Source organism: Pseudochaenichthys georgianus, chromosome 24 (assembly GCF_902827115.2).
Source record: "Pseudochaenichthys georgianus chromosome 24, fPseGeo1.2, whole genome shotgun sequence".
Classification (NCBI taxonomy): domain Eukaryota; kingdom Metazoa; phylum Chordata; class Actinopteri; order Perciformes; family Channichthyidae; genus Pseudochaenichthys; species Pseudochaenichthys georgianus.
In genome coordinates, this window is record NC_047526.1 from 9076261 (window position 1) to 9096961 (window position 20701).

At 39.8% G+C, this 20701-nt stretch overlaps 2 protein-coding genes across 5 annotated transcripts in view; one reads left to right on the forward strand and one right to left on the reverse strand.

Annotated features, from left to right (window-relative positions):
• Nucleotides 1-609: 609 nt before the first annotated feature.
• On the forward strand, nt 610-16496 carry fbxo16 (F-box protein 16). Its single transcript, XM_034076439.1, has 9 exons — nt 610-737; nt 3698-3824; nt 3991-4026; nt 4403-4609; nt 10230-10394; nt 11310-11569; nt 13468-13561; nt 14296-14548; nt 16130-16496. Exons 2-9 carry the CDS (start codon nt 3726-3728, stop codon nt 16186-16188), a joined length of 1173 nt encoding a protein of 390 aa, XP_033932330.1. The 5' UTR covers nt 610-737; nt 3698-3725; the 3' UTR covers nt 16189-16496.
• Nucleotides 16497-18445: 1949 nt separating this feature from the next.
• The window catches only part of fam49a (family with sequence similarity 49 member A), a 43583-nt gene continuing 41327 nt past the window's right edge, over nt 18446-20701 (reverse strand). For all 4 annotated transcript variants that reach the window (XM_034075748.2, XM_034075750.2, XM_034075749.2 and 1 more), the window contains exon 12: nt 18446-19349. In XM_034075748.2, coding sequence (XP_033931639.1) covers nt 19286-19349 — 64 coding nt within the window. In that variant the 3' untranslated portion in view covers nt 18446-19285. The remainder of the gene's footprint in view (nt 19350-20701) is intronic.

A 20701-nucleotide genomic window follows, 5' to 3' on the forward strand; every position in this document is an offset into this window, starting at 1 on the left:
TGCATGATCTGTTTGGTATTTTGAAAAAAAAAATTCACAGACATGTTTTATATAGGTATGGCCCTACAAATATGTTTCAAATATAGCATGATAGGTCCACTTTAAGTATTTAGTCTGTATCTTTGAAGTTCCATTACACCACCACTACTACTTTTTCCACTAATGTTACTACTGCTACTGATAAGTACAATTACAACAGCTATTCATAAGTGTTGTGTATAACACAATATATTTGATCAATTAATAGATCAGTTACTGTAGATTACATTCCTTTAAAATGTTCCTTTCAATTTAGCATATCATTACACAAGTTATCAACTTTGCATTGGAGAAATACATTTCCAGGGAAAAAATACACATATATCTACTGTACATAAGAACTATGTCAATAAACATGATCTCCAGAAGCAAAAGGTATTTTTGCAGTATCAGAGTATCAGGGGCAGATGGTCTTTGCAGCAGTTGCAGTATCAGGCTTTCTGCAGCTTCTACTATTTGTCATCATTAAAGTCACTGTCGCCTGCACACTCCACTCTGCACTGTGGTTTGCTTTGCAGCACCCCCCTCTGTGTGTGACAGGCTCTGCCACTCACTGTTACTATGGGAACGAGTAAACTGAGCACAGGAAATTGGGAAATAAAAGAGTTTGGTGTACAGACACAAAGGCTATCGGAAGAAAACAGAGAGAGAGAGAGAGAGGGAATGTTTCTCCTTCCGTCAGCTGAGGAGAACTGATGGTGAGTAAAATACTAGAGGAGTGTGTGTATACTATGAAAACGCTGCATGGTGTTTGTGGGTGTAAGGCTTGACCTTTGTCCTTTTAACTTCTTCTAACTGTGGACTGCTTTTCCTCACTCTTATAGAATTAAAGTTGTATATTATTTTTGTATTAGTATTGCCAAGTTACATAATAACAAAGATGGGGAAACAAGACATAATGCGAAGATGTATTTGGCCTTATGTGTACACATGTATTGATTTATTGACTATAAAATACTTTATTAATTATACTTAGCAGTAGCATATATAACGATAAAAGGAGGGGACCCAGACATATATGTAATTAAAGATGGAGGTATTTGTGTATTTGGTATCAGTGTATAGTAACATAATAACAAAGAAGGGGAGAGGATATAAACATCTGACTCTGGGCAAACATCATTATACACGATATATTTACACATTTATTCATTGATTTATTAGGCAAGGCAAGGCAAGGCAAGGCAAGGCAAGTTTATTTATATTGCACCTTTCAACACAAGGCAATTCAAGGTGATTTACAAAAATGAAAGACATTCAGACAAAGACATTTAAAAACAGTAAATGATAATAAAAGAAACATTAAAAGAAAAAATACATGAATAAAAAGTTACAGAGCAGTTTAAGATATGAATAGTTCACACAGAAGTTCCACTTTACTGATGAACACAACGGCTCAGTTTCAATTAAAAGCAGCGACAAAAAGATAAGTCTTCAGCCTGGATTTAAAAGTAGTAAGAGTTGCAGCGGACCTGCAGGTTTCTGGGAGTTTGTTCCAGATATTTGGAGCATAATAACTGAATGCTGCTTTACCATGTTTAGTTCTGACTCTGGGGACAGAAAGCTGACCAGTCCCTGAAGACCTGAGAGATCTGGATGGTTCATAATTTAGCAGAAGATCAGAAATGTATTTTGGGCCTAAACCATTCAGTGCTTTATAAACCAGCAGCAGTATTTTAAAATCTATTCTTTGACACACAGGAAGCCAGTGTAAAGATTTCAGAACAGGAGTGATGTGATCCACTTTCTTAGTGTTAGTGAGGACTCGAGCAGCGGCGTTCTGAATCAGCTGAAGCTTTCTAATAGATGTTTTAGTGAGACCTGTAAAGACACCATTACAGTAGTCCAGTCTACTGAAGATAAAAGCATGGACACGTTTTTTCAAATCCTGCTGTGACATTAGTCTTTTAATCCTAGATATGTTCTTTAGGTGATAGTAGGCTGATTTAGTAATTGTTTTAATGTGACTGTTGAAACTCAGGTCAGAGTCCATGACTACACCTAGATTTCTGGCTTTATCTGTTGTTTTGAACATTGCAGACTGAAGCTCAGCGCTAACTTTTAAACGTTCTGCCTTGGCTCCAAAGACCATTACCTCAGTTTTGTCTTTGTTTAATTGGAGAAAGTTCTGACACATCCAGTCATTGATTTGTTCAATGCACTTACTCAGTGTTTTAACTGGAGAATAGTCTCCTGGTGAAATGGTTGTGTAAATGTGTGTGTCATCCGCATAGCTATGGTAACTTATTTTGTTGTTCTTCATTATCTGAGCCAGTGGTAGCATGTAGATGTTAAAGAGAAGAGGCCCCAAGATGGAGCCTTGAGGTACCCCACATGTCATATTTGTCAATTCAGATGTGTATTTACCGTTAGCAACAAAGTTGTTTCTGTCCTTTAAGTAGGATTCAAACCAATTTAGAACTGTTTCCGAAAGTCCCACCCAGTATGTTGTGGTCAACAGTGTCAAACGCAGCACTGAGATCCTATAATACTAACACTGAAGTTCTGCCACTGTCTGTGTTTAAGTGGATGTCATTGAAGACCTTTACAAGAGCAGTCTCAGTGCTGTGGTTTGGACGAAAGCCTGACTGGAACACATCGAAACAGTTATTTAAATGCAAGAAATTACTCAACTGTTGAAAAACTACTTTTTCAATGATTTTACCTAGAAATGGGAGGTTTGATATGGGCCTGTAATTGTTCATTACTGAAGCATCTAGATTATGCTTTTTTAAGAGCGGTTTAATGACTGCAGTTTTCAGGGCCTGTGGAAAAACACCTGAGTGAAGAGACTTACTATATGAAGTTAGATCTGAGGCCATGCAAGGAAAAACATTTTTGAAAAACCCTGTTGGAATAATATCAAGGCAGCAGGAGGAGGATTTCAGATGTTGTATAATGTCCTCTAGGTTTTTATCATTAATCTGATGGAATTGTGTCATGGTGTTTGAATTGATTTAAGTGGACACAGAGACAAAACATTTGCTGTACCTGATGCAGAGGCACTGACTGCTTGTCTGATTTTCTGAATTTTGTCAGTGAAGAAGGAGGCAAAATCATTGCACGCCCTGGTGGATAGAATTTCAGAGGCTACTGACACTGGGGGGTTAGTTAGTCTGTCGACGGTAGCGAACAAGGCACGTGCGTTGTTTTTGTTTTTGGCAATGATATCAGAGAAGAAAAACTGTTGGGCAAATTTCAATTCCAAATTATAAAGGCCAAGTCTCTCTTTATAGATTTCAAAGTGCACCTGGAGATTTGTTTTTCGCCACCTGCGTTCACCTTTTATTATATAAGACTTTAATAGTTATACCATAGTAGTAGTAGCTCATAATGAAAAATGGAGGGGACCAAGACAGATTCCTTGTGCAACTCCAATGTCGTATTTGTTGGACAGGTGATCTGCCGGAACATAAAATTGTCTTTCTGCAGGCTGGATTTGTGTCAGTTAGACTTCTTAAACTATTGCTGTAGGGCTGATTATCCTCTTGTCTTTTTTTATAAATCTCCACATGTATTCTTTGATTTATCATATATAATAATAATAATAATTCCTTATATTTATTATAGCGCTTTTCCAGATGCTATATATATATATATATATATATATATATATACTGTAAGACTTGTTGATAAAGTTTTGTTCTGTGTATTTTAGTGCATCACCTTCACCCAGCTGTTACTCAATGATGCCGCTTGCACAGAGGTCATCTTCTAGCTGTGCCAAGATGCAAACCAAACTGAGCTCCTGGACTCCTCTGAACCACGCTCCCTCCAACAGCAAGGTCACATGAAACATCACACAAAAACATATTAGTCAGATATATTCTGTGAATGGTAGACAAAGTAGTGTCAATAAAAAGCCAAGACAATACAAATTAATACAACCTAAAAAAGAATCAGACAGGTATTAAAAAAAATTAAAGTTTACATTTTTCTCTTCTTTCTCAGGTGTTTGAAGAAAGGCGGAAACTTCTGTCAAAGTGGGTAGGTTCATGTGATGATGATGATGATGATGATGACGATGATGATGACGATGACGATGATGATGATGATGATGATGGTGATGACGATGATGATGATGATGATGATGATGATGATGATGATGATGATGATGATGATGATGATGATGATGATGATGATGATGATGATGAAGAAGAAGAAGAAGAAGAAGAAGAAGAAGAAGAAGAAGAAGAAGAAGAAGAAGAAGAAGAAGAAGAAGAAGAAGAAGAAGAAGAAGAAGAAGCTGCTGGTTCTACACTGCTTGAACTCAGTGTGAGCTCTGGTAGTTGTGAGAACCTCTCCATTGTGCTGATGGGTGCCTGTGGAGCCTCCTCTGACCCCCCCCCCCCTCCTGTGTCAGTGTGACAGGTGGAGTGACAGCCAGAGGAGGGCGGTGCTGCAGGACTTGGTGCTCAGCTGTTCGGTGGAGCAACTCCTCTTCCTCAGCCTCAGTGTGAGCAGACGGCTCCCCCTGCAGGCGGGTGACTTCACCTGCCCGCTGCCCCGGGCCCTCTGCCTCTACCTCTTCTCCTTCCTGGACCCCCGCAGCCTGAGCCGCTGCGCACAGGTACACACACCGCAACACACACCCTTACACACTCTGTGGATGCAGGCTGGGGGGAAGAAGCATTCATTTACTTTATGATTGTGTGAGCAGAAATCAATTACTATATCTGTTGACACCCGTCTTCATCAACATGTTTTTTGTTCTATGTTTTTTAATATTCTTTAATTACATTGTGTTGGAATAATTTCAAATGATGTAACAAGTTGAAGTGGTGAAAGTTAGGTATCCTTGCTTATACAGTAAAAACAAGAATAAAAAATACTCTTACTTGGGATACAAAGTATAGTAATACAGAAATTGTTTCAAAGACTTCAATGTGTTTATTTTGCAGTAACTCATTTCAGAATGCTTTATATGGGTTATACTTATTCTATACCACTGGGTTATAGTTATTGACACAAGCATTCCCTTTGCAGATGTTAGTGGTGCTAATGTTAACTACTTTATATATTGTTTTTAAGGCACGTCTGCACGAGATGCTTTCTGACACTATGGGTGTTTGTAAGTGTTGGTGAATATGTAATTATGATGTCCTCTATTGTTTGTTTTTATGTTGTTTTTAAGTTTCATGTGGAACTAAATTGATGCAGGTCTCCCTTGTAAAAGAGATCCATGATCTCAAGGGACCTATCTGTCTAAATAAAGGTTTGAAATGAAATGAAATGACTGCAGAGTAGCTTCAACTGTATATCAATACAAAAATAATACATCCTTATTTATGAGCTGATTTTTATTTTTGCTATAATATTCTGAATCTACAACATTTTATTTGAAGTCATTTGTATTCTGTTTTATGCTGAACAGCCTGTGCATTATCTTTCCTGGGAATCAATTCAGATGTATCTTAATCCTTAATATTGTATCATCATTCATTTGTTGATGATGTTTTGTACTATGAATCTGAATCTGCAAAGTAAATGAAACTTAAAATAAATCAAGTGCAGTAAAAAGTACAAAATGTAAGTACAAAATTGATGCATGTAGAAGTTTAAAGTACCTTAATATAGCAATTTAGCAAAAAATAATTGATGTACAGTATTGCACTACTGCAGTGGTTCCCAAACTTTTTGTGCCCAAGGCACACCAAAGGACAAGTAAAAATCTCAAGGCACACCTATTGTGCAAAATAGCCCTTATAACACGTGTTATCACTCATATCATGTAAAATATCTGTACATGTGCATAATTATTTACTAATGCCAAATAAAATGTGACAAAGACAACTATATTACTCATGAAATATTTATTAACGAAATATTTCAGAAATTAATTTGAATCTGTATCAAATTAGGCTTCATCAAAGCAGCAACACACTCATTTAAACCAGACGGGTCACACAATAAAAAATGAGGCAAAGGAAACTCAGCAGAAATTCAGCACAGAGAACTGTCAATGCAAGGAAGCTGCATTGTCCATGGTCCTGAACTACAAATTATAAATGTAACCTTTCAGCAATCAGCATTGAAACATGTGCTATTGTAAATATTTTTGCCGACTTACAAATTAGTGAGATACATGTGCCTGTCGGGGCGCGCATCATTTTGTAATCCTTGGTGGCACTGAGGAGAGGGCCACGCGCAAGTCCTGTTCAACAGAGAGCCGTGACCTCCTGTTGTTCTTCATGTAAATCAGAGTAGAGAACGCCAACTCCAGAGATGGGGTCGTTACTACAAAAATGTAATATATTACATATTACTTTAAAAATAAAAAAAAAGTAATATATTACACTACTTCGTTACTATCTACATAAAGTAACTCGCTACTTTACTCGCCAAGCACGTAAGAACTGCGCATGCGTGAGTGGCAATAACTCTCCTTACCGGCAGGCGACGGTAGTGTGTATTTGTCATTCAAAACAGGCAACAACCGGAAGACAGAGAAGAAGAACTACGTGATATAAACAAAACAACAAATAGCGTGTGCGGTAGCTTCACCTTAGCATGTGTTCTTTGCAGGTGCTTGTTGAGGTTTGACGTGGTGTTTCCAGCAGTGGATAACAGCTTCTGGCCTAGACACAGTTTGCACCTCACCGTCACATTCCTGTCTAATCCTCGGACGAATCAAAATAATGGGCATACCTCCACCCCTCGAAAGTTATCGCTGACTCAGCCATGTTTATGCAGCACTGCACGTGGAGATGTGGACGCGCAAGTCGCGCAGATTACGTACATATAAACCTACAAAGTACTGATATAGCAAATAAAAAAATTATTATTTCTGTGTAGTTGTATATTGCAATAATAACGTATGGTTGTCACAAAATCCCACGGCACACCCGGACTTGCCTCACGGCACACCAGTGTGCCGCGGCACACCGTTTGGGAACCACTGCACTACTGTATGGTTATGATGGATGACTCAACTACCGATCTAGCTCTAACGGCCGTCTACACCTGCAGGCATCAAAAAATCTTGAAGCTGGGCGTGTCTGAGGCTTGGCGATTTCTCGCGCCCAAGGCGACCAACAGCCAATCAGGAATCTCCCGCCCGCCCCCGGCATACAAAGCTATAGCAATGTTAAAATGAAGTAAACTGGATATAAACTCCCCAAACAGGCGAAAACCTACCAGTTTCACCCACTGTCTCTGCCACCTCCCTCCATGCCTGGTTCCTCCGTTTTGTATCCCGGTAAATAGTTCTGGTCGTAAAGAACCAGGTGATTTGCTACCGTAATTTCTCGTTTGGAATATGAGGAAATGAACTGCGGTCTGGCTCTCCCAGCTTGCACGCGGTTTGATTGGCTAGCGCTTGTACTGGCGGGATTTGCATAAACGGGATTTGATTGGCTGATGCCAGCTTCGGGAGCATCAAAAGTTGAACATTGCTCAACTTTTGATGCTCACGATGCTTGCAAAGCCATGCCATGCTCCCCACAATGCAGTTCGGCGAAGATTCAAAATCTTCTACGTCACCCCATTCAAATGAATGGGCGATGCGTTGAAAGCATTTTTCGATGCCTGTAGTGTAGACGGGGCGTAAGACCCCATTTACACGCAAACGCATACGCAAACGAACCGAATACGATATCAAAAAAGTCTTCCGTTCACACAAGACCGCTCGGAGGCGCTGGAGACGCTGTAGTACATATGCCGGGCCTGTAAGTGGCGCTGTACTTTCACCACAAAATACACCAAAAGCAGCGAAGAAGACCCCCGAGCATGGTTGCCATGGTTGCCCTTCTGTTTATGCCCCCCGATGGATTTAGCAACAAGTAGTTCATGTAATTCTCCATGTCCACTTGTTGCTGATGGTTGTGGTAGAGGAGCTGTAGATTTTGCACTAACATATGTAGCATGATCAGTAGCAGTAGCAGTAGCAGTAGCTACTGACAGTGCTGCAGGACTTGGTGCTACTGACAGTAGCTACTGACCATGCACCAGCAGTGAGCAGCAGAGGTGGGGAGAGGTGGGGCTATGGCTTCATCGTTATCAGTAAATGATCGTATAGGGCGTATACACCATGGTATACACAGAGCCGTTTGCTCCCCCAGAGCGTTCCGTTTGCAGATCTATCCATCTTGGGACCAGCTTGGGACTCGTTACCGTTTGCGGGGTCCGTTTCCGCAATTCCGTTACGGCCTCGTGTGGCCGAACAGGGGTGCCCAACCAGTCGATCGCGATCGAAGATTCCCAGTCGATCGCGAGATGTGTCTAAAAACAACAATATTCTGTTTTATCGTTAATGTCCTATAACATAATCTTCCTGTGCCAGAATAATGCACTTGAATGCAACAAAGCTTTGTGATTGGCCGGCGTGACCCCATGTGTCAGGCGTGGCTGGTGGGCAGTGGGCACTATTTCGCTGACGTTGTCCGTGTCAACAGGAGTGACAGTCCGCACACACACAAGACCGCAATTATGGCAGAAGAAAAAAAGCCCAAAATATATAATTTTCACTCCGAGTGGGAGGATGATTATTTTTGTATCTATTCCAATTCAAAGTCCATCTGTCTCATCTGCAATGCGAGCGTGGCTTTATCGAAAAAGGGTCATTTAGGAGCGGCATTTCAAAACAGTGCACAAACGCTACGAGACGGAATTCCCTCCTAATTCTGCCCTATACGCTCCCAAAAGGGGAGGGGCCTGAAAGGACAGCTAAATGCACAGCAGTCCATTTTCACCAGGCCCAACAACAAGAGCAAGGCTGCTACCATTCTTTCACACACACAAACGGGTTTTGGGCCGAGGGCGACACCGTACTTCCGGTATGCGCCATTTCACGCGAGGTGCAAGCAAAATATCATAGTCTATTGCCTTAATCAATATAGTCAACTCTAAAATAGCACATATATATGCATTGGCATGATAATATTATTGTGACAAGTGGGGTATTCACCTGGTGTTTCCAGAAGATAGACGTAGATGCAGCCAAAATCTACGAAGGCCACTGTCGTTTTTCCATACATCTGCAGGCAGTCTGTAAGGGCAATCGGACAACCCACACAGCTCTAGTTTACGCTGGTAACGACCTAAAGCACGCCCCTCAAGTCCAGAGATGTAATCCGAAGACATGCAGTGATTTCGTCGGTCGTTAATTCAGTAGTGCGCTCTGCCTGGCTATGTTAGCTAGCTGTTTATATTAGCACCTCCAGGAAAATGGCGTATTTATATATATATATGGCGCGCGTTGCATTGTGGGTAGCTCGTGACGTCACTGTGTGTGAAAGAATAGCATCTTATCGTGTCAGTCACGTTCTTGCGAAACACATGAAGTCTTTCAAAGATGGCGAAGTTGTGAAAGAAGCATTCCTGGAGGCTGCCGACGCGCTTTTGGGGGACAGTAAAAAATAACAGTAGCATTTCAACAGGTTTTTGAGATGATAAAAACTCAAGTTAGATACCATTATTAATCAGCTGTAAGTTTTAGTTTGTTTGAACTTATTCATTATAATTATTGTACAACATGGTATAAGAATGCAAACATTAAGATCTGTTCTGTTTAAATTGATTATAGTCTATTATCAATTCAGGTTAAGAAACTAGTGTTGCTTGCATGCTATTTTAATGGCATTTCTCTTTATACTCTACTAAAATGCAACACATTTTAATTTAAAATGTAATAATTTTGTCTTTTTTATTGCACTTTGGCAGCAGATTCCTGTGTAGCTTCAGATCTGAGTTGTCTTATTAGTAAGCCTAATTTATACTTTTGTAGCAACACTATTTTTATATAATGGCAAAGAAAGGGTTCAGAGTCTTTTCTTTTTTCCCTGTGTCATATGTGGCAGCACTGTTCAATGTTTCTTGAAAACATTACCCACTGTAGTGACGTGTGAATAAACTCCAACTCTGTATCAACAACACTGTTGTGTGACTTCAGTTAAATACTTGTATGTGTGTGGATTAGAAAGAGGTAAGATAAAGGATCTGCAGTATTTTATGAAGTATTCATCGTACAAAGGTCAGTTTTATACAAGTAGAAGTGTGTATTTACCTGTATTTATCTATTTGGACTGGTAGATCTCGGCAGACTGGCAACTTTAAAAGTAGCTCTCGGTTCAAAAAAGGTTGGGCACCCCTGATACGAAAGAGAAAAGTAGCGGATACAACCGTTTGCGTTCTCGTGTAACAGCACCAAAGTCATTCTCTCTTTCTGGGTGTTTTCTTGGATCCCCTGCTAGGTGAGCTGGAGCTGGAGGAGCTTGGTGGAGCTGGACCAGCTGTGGGGGCCAAAGTGTCTGAGGCTGGGCTGGGGCCTCACCTTCACCCCCACCCCCCTGGAGCAGGGTGTGTGGAAGAGACTCTACATCCACTCTGTGCAGGAGCTGAGGCTCACCTCACTGCAGGTCAGGAGGTCACACAGAATAACTCCAGCAGTGTAGAATATATCTTACTGAATATTAACTCGGATGTGAGTGTCATAGAGACTTCATGTTTTCAGTGGCTGTTGATGGCTACAGTACATGTACCTCGGACAGAACATGCTAAGATTGCTAATATCTAAAACTGCAATAACTCATCTCTTTTGTTTTGAAAATAATATTTTCTGCATGGCCCCTGTTTGATAAAGACTTATTTTAATAATAATTATATTATAATATCACACTGCGAAAATAATCCACGACAAGTGTAAGATCTGCATTGAAATGGTTACCTAAGTAAAAGAATAATCAGGTAAATGTACTTGAAATATTAAATGTAAAATTAACCACTCAATGCAGAAACTCTTAAAAATTATTCGAAATAGATTTTTAAAACAGTTAAAGAAAAAAGCAGCAAAATCTAATTTTGGGTGCCTGTTCATTTTTGAAAAAATAATTGACTTCAATGTTTATCAAAATAATAAATGTTCTGTTGATTAATCAACTCATTCACTCATTGAATAATACATTAATCATTAAGGCTGTACTTCACGCTGTTAGGTAGTTTCATTTATTAACAAACATCCTCATTTTTTTGTTCTTTGGATTTTTTTATGTGAAAATGTATTTAATTTGTTGAGTAACTTAGGCTTTAAATAAGTGTTGAGAACATTAAAAATATTAACCTGAATGTGGAGTAGAATAAGAAAGTAAATACCCAAGTACTGGTTGTTTAAATGTGTACCAAAATTGTATTTGAGTAAAGATACTTAGTTACATTTCAACACTGATAAACTCAAAAATGTAGTTGTCAAATATATGAATATTAGTATTATTTTAGGATAACTAAATCAAGATTCAGTGATAAAATGTTTATAAAAATGTAATGTATACCTCCAGGCGTCCTCCCCCCAGCAGCAGTTGGAGGCTCCACACGTCTCCTCCATCAGTAAACCTGAAGATCTGTCAGAGGCGGTCTTCATCAGTGAGGGGGGGGCAGCCTCCACCAGCCAGCCTCCAGGAAGCATCTCCAGGACAGGGATAAGAAAGGAGAAGCAGCCTGCCCCCCCACCCTGGAGAGACTCTGACAGACGTCCTGCAGACACTCTGCGCTTCAACTACCTCGACAACCTGGACCCCCCCGAGCAGGCTCTGAAAATGTAAGACGTCAAATTGGATTGTTATTGGTCAAAAAAATCAAAACGTTTAAACAGTTGAAAGTGAAATCCAGTTCATGTTAGCAGAAACAAACAAACCATTTACTTCATTATGTTTTAATGGGACTTGATGAACAGTTATTAAGTAGACCATTAATGAATGGTCATTACATTAGCACTCCCAAATGAAACATCGTTAATAACAGAGTCCAGAGCATGGGGCTGTGGCTGTGATGTAGAGTGGGCGTCTACCAATCAGAATGTAGGTGGTTTGATCCCAGGACCCAGCCCCCACAGTCAACTTGCCGATGCGTTCTTGGGCAATATACTTAAGATACAGTGTGTGAATGTGAGTCTCCCTGAGCAGGAAGCACCTTGTATGACAGCTTCTGTGTGTAAATGGGTGAGTGCTGAATTGTAAGTGTAAAAGACTGGGAAAGCGCAATATAAATGCAGTCCGTTTACCATTGATTGGCCTTAAAACAAGAGAGATTGTACCATTTAACTTTCTGTATTGACACACCATACTGTATTATGCAAAACTAAATGTAGATATTCAGACGCAACTCTCAGTCCACAGCCACAATCTGATATGTGAGAGAACCTAGAAATAGAAATATAGCCATATAGTGTTGATGTTCACACATTCTTAAAACTGGGCCTCCTGTTTCTAACAATGCACAGTGAGAAGAAGAACTGTCGTACCATTTTACCAGCCTTACATTTACACAACACCTTCAATTATTTGCAACAAAGTTAGGTAAGCAACATTTTTACACACGACGTTATGCTGACTATGTGGTCATAGTTTTTACATCTTTATATTTCATTTGTAGTCTCTCCATGGTTGGTACGAGATCTAAACATGGAGGCTATGGTGAGCACTAGAGCTGGAAGAAGTACTTGAGTAAGTGTAGAAGTAGAAGAGTTTAATAATGTAATTATGGGGGCTCTAACCTTTATCTGCAATGAATTGAGCAGAGAGGGAGGTGTCGGGGGGGAGACAAATGATGCTGATGATGGGGTGTCAGGGAGGAGGGTGGGGGGCAGGGTGAGATAGAGCACACTGTGGCATTACATATTCAGGCTTTGGTGATATTTATCAGACAAAATTAATAATGTAATACTCTGTTACAAGTAAAAGTCCGGCAATCAAAATCTTACTCAAGTAAAAGTACAAAAGCATTTGCATGCAAGTAGTCATTATGCAGATTGGTCCATTTCAGAATAATATATGATATGTTTTATAATGATTGATCATGAAAGTGTTCTCAAAGCTGGTAAAGGTGCAGCTAGTCTGAAGTACTTTGTAGACTGCAGGGTAGCTGGTGGATTTACTCCAGGTGGAACTAAAGTCTGATTTAACACTTGATTATATTTCACATCATTCATCCACATATGTGAAGTAACTAAAGGTATTAAGTAATTGTAGTGGAGTAAAAACACAAAGTAGCAAAGAATGGAAATACTTAAGTAAAGTGCAAGTACCTCAAAATTGTACTTGAGTACAGTTCTTGAGTAAATGTACTTAGTTACCTCGGAACTCTGCACTTCATCCATTTGCACATAGTACACAGTGCGAATTACAGTAATATTACAATGTATCTGAACTATTCACAGCCTAATGCAGCCAGAAATAGGACCACAAACACAAGTCTAAAAGTCAGAATAGGGCTAAAAGGTCGGTGCCATGATGCCATCGACAGGATCGTGTAAAGAAGCTCAATGCATTGCAGATAATGGCTAAAGCAAATGATGAAACATCATAACGCATTATTAGAGTAATGAGCGCAACAGACACATGTTGCTCTTTGACCCTCGTCACCTGCAGGTAATATAACCGACTATTATTATGTTTGAAAGAGTACTAATGGTGTTGCTCCACCTGCTCCTCCCTGCAGGCGGAGGACCCTCAGAGCCCCCCCCTGCAGCAGCAACACACCAAAGAAATCCCCGTCCGAGACACACTACAAGCTACGCAAAGCCAAATCGATGGTAGAACATGCTCCATCCATCACCCCCCCCACCCCCCCCCTACTGTGACTGTGACCTCCATGTCTGAATCAGAGGAGGGGTAAACGTGGGAGGGGTCTCTGGAGATGGTGTAACCAGCCGACATCATGCATTATGGAGCAGCCTTTACACAGCATGTTAATGATGCTGCTCAGAGAGGGAGGTGTCGGGGGGAGACAAATTATGCTGATGATGGGGTTTGAGGGAGGAGGGGGGGGGGCAGGGTGAGATAGAGGACATTGTGGCATTTAATATTCAGGCTTTGGTGATATTCATCAGACAAAATGAATTAGCATGGATACTGGAGCCAATCCAATGTGACATAGGACAGTATGAAGATGGAACTATTTTACTACAGTATTACTGAAGCACCAATTTGAGGTTTTTACTTGAGTATTTTTTTTACAAAATATATTTTCAGGTTCATATCAGTATGTAGTGCCTCTACTGTGACACGTCTCCATGCTTTAATGTTCAGAAAGCTCTTTATTCTTCTCATACTGCCTGTGCTGCAGCACCTCTTTTCACCCTCTGTCTGAAACCAGAGCCCAGTCTGCTCTGATTGGTTAGCTGGCCGGCTCTGTTGTCATTGGTCAACTGTTAGTATCTGAATCAGAATCAGAATTCCTAATTGTGCAACGGGTGCAGGACTCTTACTTGTGAAAATGTGGTTGTCAAGGTAACCCCACTTCTCTTCCTCTTCCCTCTTCCTTCAGATGTTCCTCAGCTCCAACTGCAGACCTCCTCCTCCTCCTCCTCCTCCTCCTCCTCCTCCTCCTCCTCCCGAGACTCGACCCTCTTGGGCGTCTCCCAGTCACGACCACCCCGTCACCAAGGACACGGTCAGCAGCCTGATGCGTTTCGCCCAGCGGAATGCAGGGATGCCCCCGGGGCCGGTGAAGTGGGCGGGGCCCCGGCCCAGGGGGGAGGCGCTCAGGGCGTCCCAGCGCTCTCACAGGAGCCCCCCCAGTAAGAAGCACGCCCCGGGGCTCAGAGCGATGCAACACACTGCAAGACACACATTCAGGACACGTTACGGATAGAACCACTGACTCTGCAGGAAAGTGGCAGAACTTAGGCACTGTTCAAATGGCTAATAATGTCATGTATTAATAGAATGTGTGCTGTTTGTGACCTCATTAGAAATTGTGCTGATATTGTTACTAACTCCTGAGTGAAACTAAATCATTCATTGCTTTTATTTTTAAAGCAAAGCATTAGAAGTAATTGTAGGCTGCAGCTTTATTGGAGAGTCCCACAGTGGGGACATGTACAGTGTTATAGCCAAATGAGCCAAAAGTAACTACGTACATTTGCTCAAGTAAAGTACTTCAGTACAATTTTGAGGTACTTGTACTTTACTTGAGTATTTACATTTTGTGTTACTTCAACCGCACTACAAATAACAGTTAAATTGTGCACTTTTACTCCACCTCATGTATTTAATACCATTAGTTAGAGATCTGGTTGAATGTGAAATATAATCAAGTGTTAAATCAGACTTTAGTTCCACCTGGAGTAAATCCACCAGCTACCCTGCAGTCTACAAAGTCATTCAAACTAGCTGCACCTTTACCAGCTCTGAGAACACTTTAAAGATCAATCATTATAAAACATATCATATATATTATTCTGAAATGGACCAATCTGCATAATACTTTTAGTGCTAATACTTTGACTTGAGTAACATTTTGAATGCAGGACTTTTACTTGTAACAGAGTATTCTTACACTCTAGTACTTTAACTCAAGTACAAGTTCTGATTACTTCTTCCACCTCTGGTTCTAGCCTTCTGTATCTGTAGCAGAAAAGAATGCAAAAACAAATTGAGTATGTCAAATTAAATAAAGAGTAAAGCACACATTAATACAATCAAAATAAAACAAGTTCACATCCAAGGTAAAAGAAAAATAGGTAGCAGTGTTATAAAAGTAAGAGAACAAATATGAGTATTGGGGTAAACATTTGAAAGACTTTCTTGGTTTCACCCTTTGGAAATACATTATGCTTTTTTAATGTACATATTTTCTCAAACTAGGACATCTCCATTGGCTTGTTAAAAATACAAAGGTTAAAAAACCCAACTTACTATTGTAGAAAAAGTGACTCCCTTATCTTAACAGTGTCCTGAGGCATGTTTGGCAGAAAATGTTCATTTTGTTTTACATCAGAAAATATTTTTATTTCATGGTGCAACAAAAATGAAAAAATAAATTGTATTTCAGGCTTTAGAGCTTTTTCATGGAAGACCTCTGATGTCAAAGCAGGACAAGTCTAGGTGTTGAAACTGAAAGATAAAGTATGTGCAGTTTGAAATGCATCTACAAAATGTTTGACATTTAACAGTTAGAATAAAATGTTTTGTGTGGGACAATTGTTTTACTGAATAGTCCAAACAAAAAAGGTATACAGCGAAATTCTGTGAGTTTGATACTGATCCTTTGTTGACCAATCAGAAGACTCACTCTGACTAACATTACAGGTTGTGCTTAGTGATCTGAATCTCAGGTGTCATCATCACTAATACAATGTATGTTATACTTTCCCCAGGTGTTCCCCTGTTTGAGGTTCTTCCCTGGACTGTGCCTTTCTCAGACACACACAGATGAAGCTCATCGCCTCCATCAGGAACACATCAAAGCTGCTGCATCAAAGGGTGGAGTTTATATATGTTCAACATGTAATGCCGGATACAACTGCAATCTCTTGGCAAGGTATTGAGTAAGAACCGCACTGCTAGTGGCAGGCTGAAAAAAAAGCCAATTATTAAGAGTCATTTTAACTCAATATATCATTTGTTTTACATTGTGTGAAAAGAACTCCAGCAAAAGATTTACAGAGAACCATTTGGGAAGAAAAACACTGAAACAAATACTATAAATAAATATACATCTATAAATACTGTATGCAAACTGAGGATCTGCTGCTTTTCTTTAACTTATTTGAAACCTTTGAACATATTGGCTTCTGAATTTAGTTTTTATATTATGTTAAAGGTGGGGTAGGTAATTTATTTCAGAAACGCTTTTTGTTATATTCCATGGAATGCTCTCAACATCCTGATAGCAATGAATACATTAAATGCTTTGACAATAAATACATAAAAAAACGTCATCTGTGGAAGCCGTGGCGCTGTAAAAAGCACGACCAATCATCTGAGCCGGCATGGCTAAAGTAACTGGATGGCCTACCTGCCTGTCAGCCTTCCATCTGGGCACAAACTTATCTCGTGCCCTCATTGGTCATGTGCGCGTTCGTGTGTTGGAGGAGGGGCTCTGTAAGGAAGTGGCAGATTTTTCCCGGTTGTGTATTTTCAAATTCTAGCGCACTCGAGCTGGTTTCTCCAAAATGACCTACCCCACCTTTAATTATATTGGCCTGCAAATATTAATATAAACTGACTCCAAACACTATTTAAATGAAGGACTTTTTGTCAATATAAACCTGTTGACGTTTCATATTTGGTGGTAAAATGACACATACTTTAAGTACATTCCCAATAATACTTACTATTCACTTGTTACAGTAAGTTTCAATGCAGTACTTTTACTTGTAGTGCTTTTACCCTCCACAACTGCTGTATCACAAGAAAGCAAAGGAAACAGTTGTATAAGAAATGTACCACCTTTATTATCCAATCCACACATCCCATTCAATACGCAGTACAAAGCCAAAGCAACTCATATACACAGTGAGTGTGAACTCATATGAAACAATAACTGACGGGAAAAGGGAATCTGTCACAGTGTTCAACACCTGGCGCTCAACACACAGAGGGGGGCTCGGTGCACATCCATCATGATGATTCAGTCAGATATGGAACATCAGTATCATACGCACACCTGCTCCAATTATTGTACACTTATGCATCAAAAACATAGCATTCAAAGTGTGGCTCTCGCACACATACGTATATATTACTAAATACAAGAGGATCAAAAATAAACAACAGGCCTGAATGAAAGGAAATACCCGACGTGTTAATTTATGTTCATGAACTGAATGTTAATGGATCACTATATACTGTATGGCTTATGATGAAATGAAATGAAGTTATTTGAGTCGGGGATAAAGTTAATTTCAGGTTAGAATCCTAATATATTTTCCCGCGAGTTTTAATATTTGAAGGCGGTGCCATGAAAAGCCAAAGGTATTTTAATGTGTGATAATGATAGAGGTGATGATGCTTGTCATAAAGATATTATTATAGTATGCTACATGGTCAAATCTGATTAGTCATTTTATGGAAAAGTGGAGGTTTTATGCTCAAAACATTTGTATTGGTTCCTTTTTGACTCACTTCCGCATCTATGCGCATTCAGAAGTTACACGGACAATGAGCCGTTATTAAACCTAAAGCAATGTAGTCGAGAATGATGAGATTGTCTGATGTTGAGAACGTTAGGAAATATCCAAGTGAGGATAATCAAACTCACAAAAGGGCAAATGTTAAAAGTCATTACGTTAGAAGTCAAATTTAGAAGGACATTTTTTGTACATAAATACCATATTTGAAAGAAAAATGTCAGGTTACGAATAGATTAGTTCTATTTATAGATGAAACAACATGTAAATAAAGTCAAATTAAAGTTTCAATTTAAATAATGATGAGATGAATTGTTCAATCAACCACTCGGGGAATAAAACCTTTCTATTTTTAAGAAAATGTCAACCTCTGCCTGAAACCAGAGCTGTGTCTGCTCTGATTGGTTAGCTGTGTTGTGATTGGTCAACGGCTTAGAGGTGTCCCGCCCCTTAGCCTACCACGTAAAATGTGATGGAGCCCTAGCCAATATAAATGTGATGTCACTATGTTACGGAAGTAAACAATTGTTTTAAAACTTGTTCAGTTAAGAAGCACATATCTTTGATAGAAATGTCTGTTTAATACAAAAGCCACACAGTAAGTCACTTAAAACATGGCGAAACCATCGACCATCATTCAGAAGGATTGCCGCATTAACAGTTAAATAAAAACACATGGTGGGTCGATTTGATTTTGTTCCATCATCACAGCCTTTACAGAACTTAGAGCCAACCGGATCTTACTGGATGTGCAAAGTAAGATTAATGTTCACAGTGGATTTATTTCACAAGATTGGAGTGTGAGAAAAAACAAATACAACAGCTGAGCATAGAAAGAGAACATGCTTTTAGCAATACTTACATCAAACCAATGAATCCCTTATCTGCTTCAATATCTAGCCCTTCACTGCAACACACTGATTGATTTCATTGAGACTCATTCTTCAGATCAAGTGAGAAGACAGAAACACTTCCACTTGTTTTAACACACAAACTCTGTCACAATGTAAAACCTTCACAATGAAAAGATTTATTTCGCTTCAAATTTGACTAAAAGCTGTACACTAAACGTCTTCCATTGTCAAATAAAAGATTGAGAACGCTAGTCGAGGAACATTTTTTTCCAAGTGCCGCTTGCAAAGCATGGTTACATAAGGCTGAAGGGTGTCCGTCGGTGTGCTTTGACAGCTGCTGACAGCGGAGGCAATTCATGTGGCGCTTTCATATTGTTTTTTTGCAAAGTTAGAAGAAGGTTTCCATAGCTCGGAGGGAATGACTATGCAAATACACACGAGTATTAACATCGAGTCTTTTTAAATAATGTAAACATATACATCTTATTTGAGGTCAGAGCATTGATCCTCTTCATATCTGTTTAGATTTAAAAAAGAAAAAAAAACGTTACTGGAGCATCGTCCGGATGTTCTTCGGAGTGGACTCGTCGTTCAGGTGTTTTGTGGTGAATCTGAGGAGGAAGAAATGTTCGAGTGTCAGTGGGAGAGTAAACAGGAACCTGAAGATACAAAGCAGTGGGCTAAGCTAAGGCTAAGCTAATCCAAGACAAGTTGTTCAATCTAAATGAAACGTTAAAGAATAACAACTTCTATAACTACACAAGGTGTGTGGGGTTTAATAAGTAGCTACAAAATAATAGTTTGAAAAAACGTTGTCCTTTCGACTATTCAAATATTCAAATAGTTGGCGATTCATTTTGTTTTGGTAAACGGAAAACAGAAAAGGCTAATTGCTAGTGATTAACAAAAAAGAAGTAAAAAACAGAAATAAATAATAAATGTTTGCATGCTATACATGCTAGCTGCTAGTTGTAATCAACTAACAAACCGAGTAGCAGGAAACTAAGAAAAGGCAAAAAAGAGAGATCATAAATAAGATCATAGGATAAGAAAAATAAAACAGCAACATTTTGCGAGCATGTTCTTTCTCACATAATAATTCCTGTATTGTTTTTAATGAGGTTACATTCGACTTGTCCACCATGGTAGAGAGAAACTAGTGGTATCGAGTCAGCCATTTGAGGAGATCCCTAGTCAATACCTTCTAACATCCACCTGTCCATGGCGGTAAAGCTGAACAGTTTCAATCAATTAGTCGCAATCTCCCCACAGGCGGCTGTGGCAGCTGAAGAAACAACAACAGAGGGTCAGGAGGGGATAGCTGCACCCCCCCTACCCTTCAGCTACCAGCACAAACAGGATCTAATCCTGTGTGAAACTGATGCTGTGCTCACAGAATGAAGACTATTGGGCTCTGCAGGGACACTCCAGGGAAGTGTGATGGCATGACACATCCAGATCTGCTTCTGTTGTGAGTCTACAGAGGCTACTGTGGAACAGCTGAGGACTTACACGTGGGGTAGGGCGAATAACCTCGATGTATCGAGCTTGGTCTACTTAGGATGTATAACAAGTATATGTTGCAAACATCGAGTACAAATGGCCTCATATTCTTTTAAGCCGTCAGCCGTCTGCAACCCTTTAGTGCGCTGCGTGGCGTCCACGGTAGGCACCTCGCTCTACATGGAAACACAACGTCAGCGTCGAGCCATTTGACCGCGTATCATGTGAATGCAGCGTGAGCGATGTTTTGACTTTACTTTTGGTGCTTCAACCGGCTATAGTCGTTCGGCTTGGTATTGTAAGATGTCAATTCATTCCGTTTCATGTAGCTGTGCTCTAATTCCATATTAAAGCAGATACCCAGGGGTAGAACTGTAGGCCAATGCAGACATGTGTTGTTAGGACTACGAGAATCATCATACTGGGACAAAGAGCCTATGGAAAGGGATTTCAAAGTATT

Excerpts from the sequence above, each read along its gene's own strand:
- fbxo16 (XM_034076439.1), top strand. The coding sequence starts at position 3,726 with ATGATGCCGCTTGCACAGAGGTCATCTTCTAGCTGTGCCAAGATGCAA. Across the intron at positions 4,610-10,229 it reads GCCTGAGCCGCTGCGCACAG|GTGAGCTGGAGCTGGAGGAG; the intron begins GTACACACACCG and ends ATCCCCTGCTAG. Across the intron at positions 10,395-11,309 it reads TGAGGCTCACCTCACTGCAG|GCGTCCTCCCCCCAGCAGCA; the intron begins GTCAGGAGGTCA and ends GTATACCTCCAG.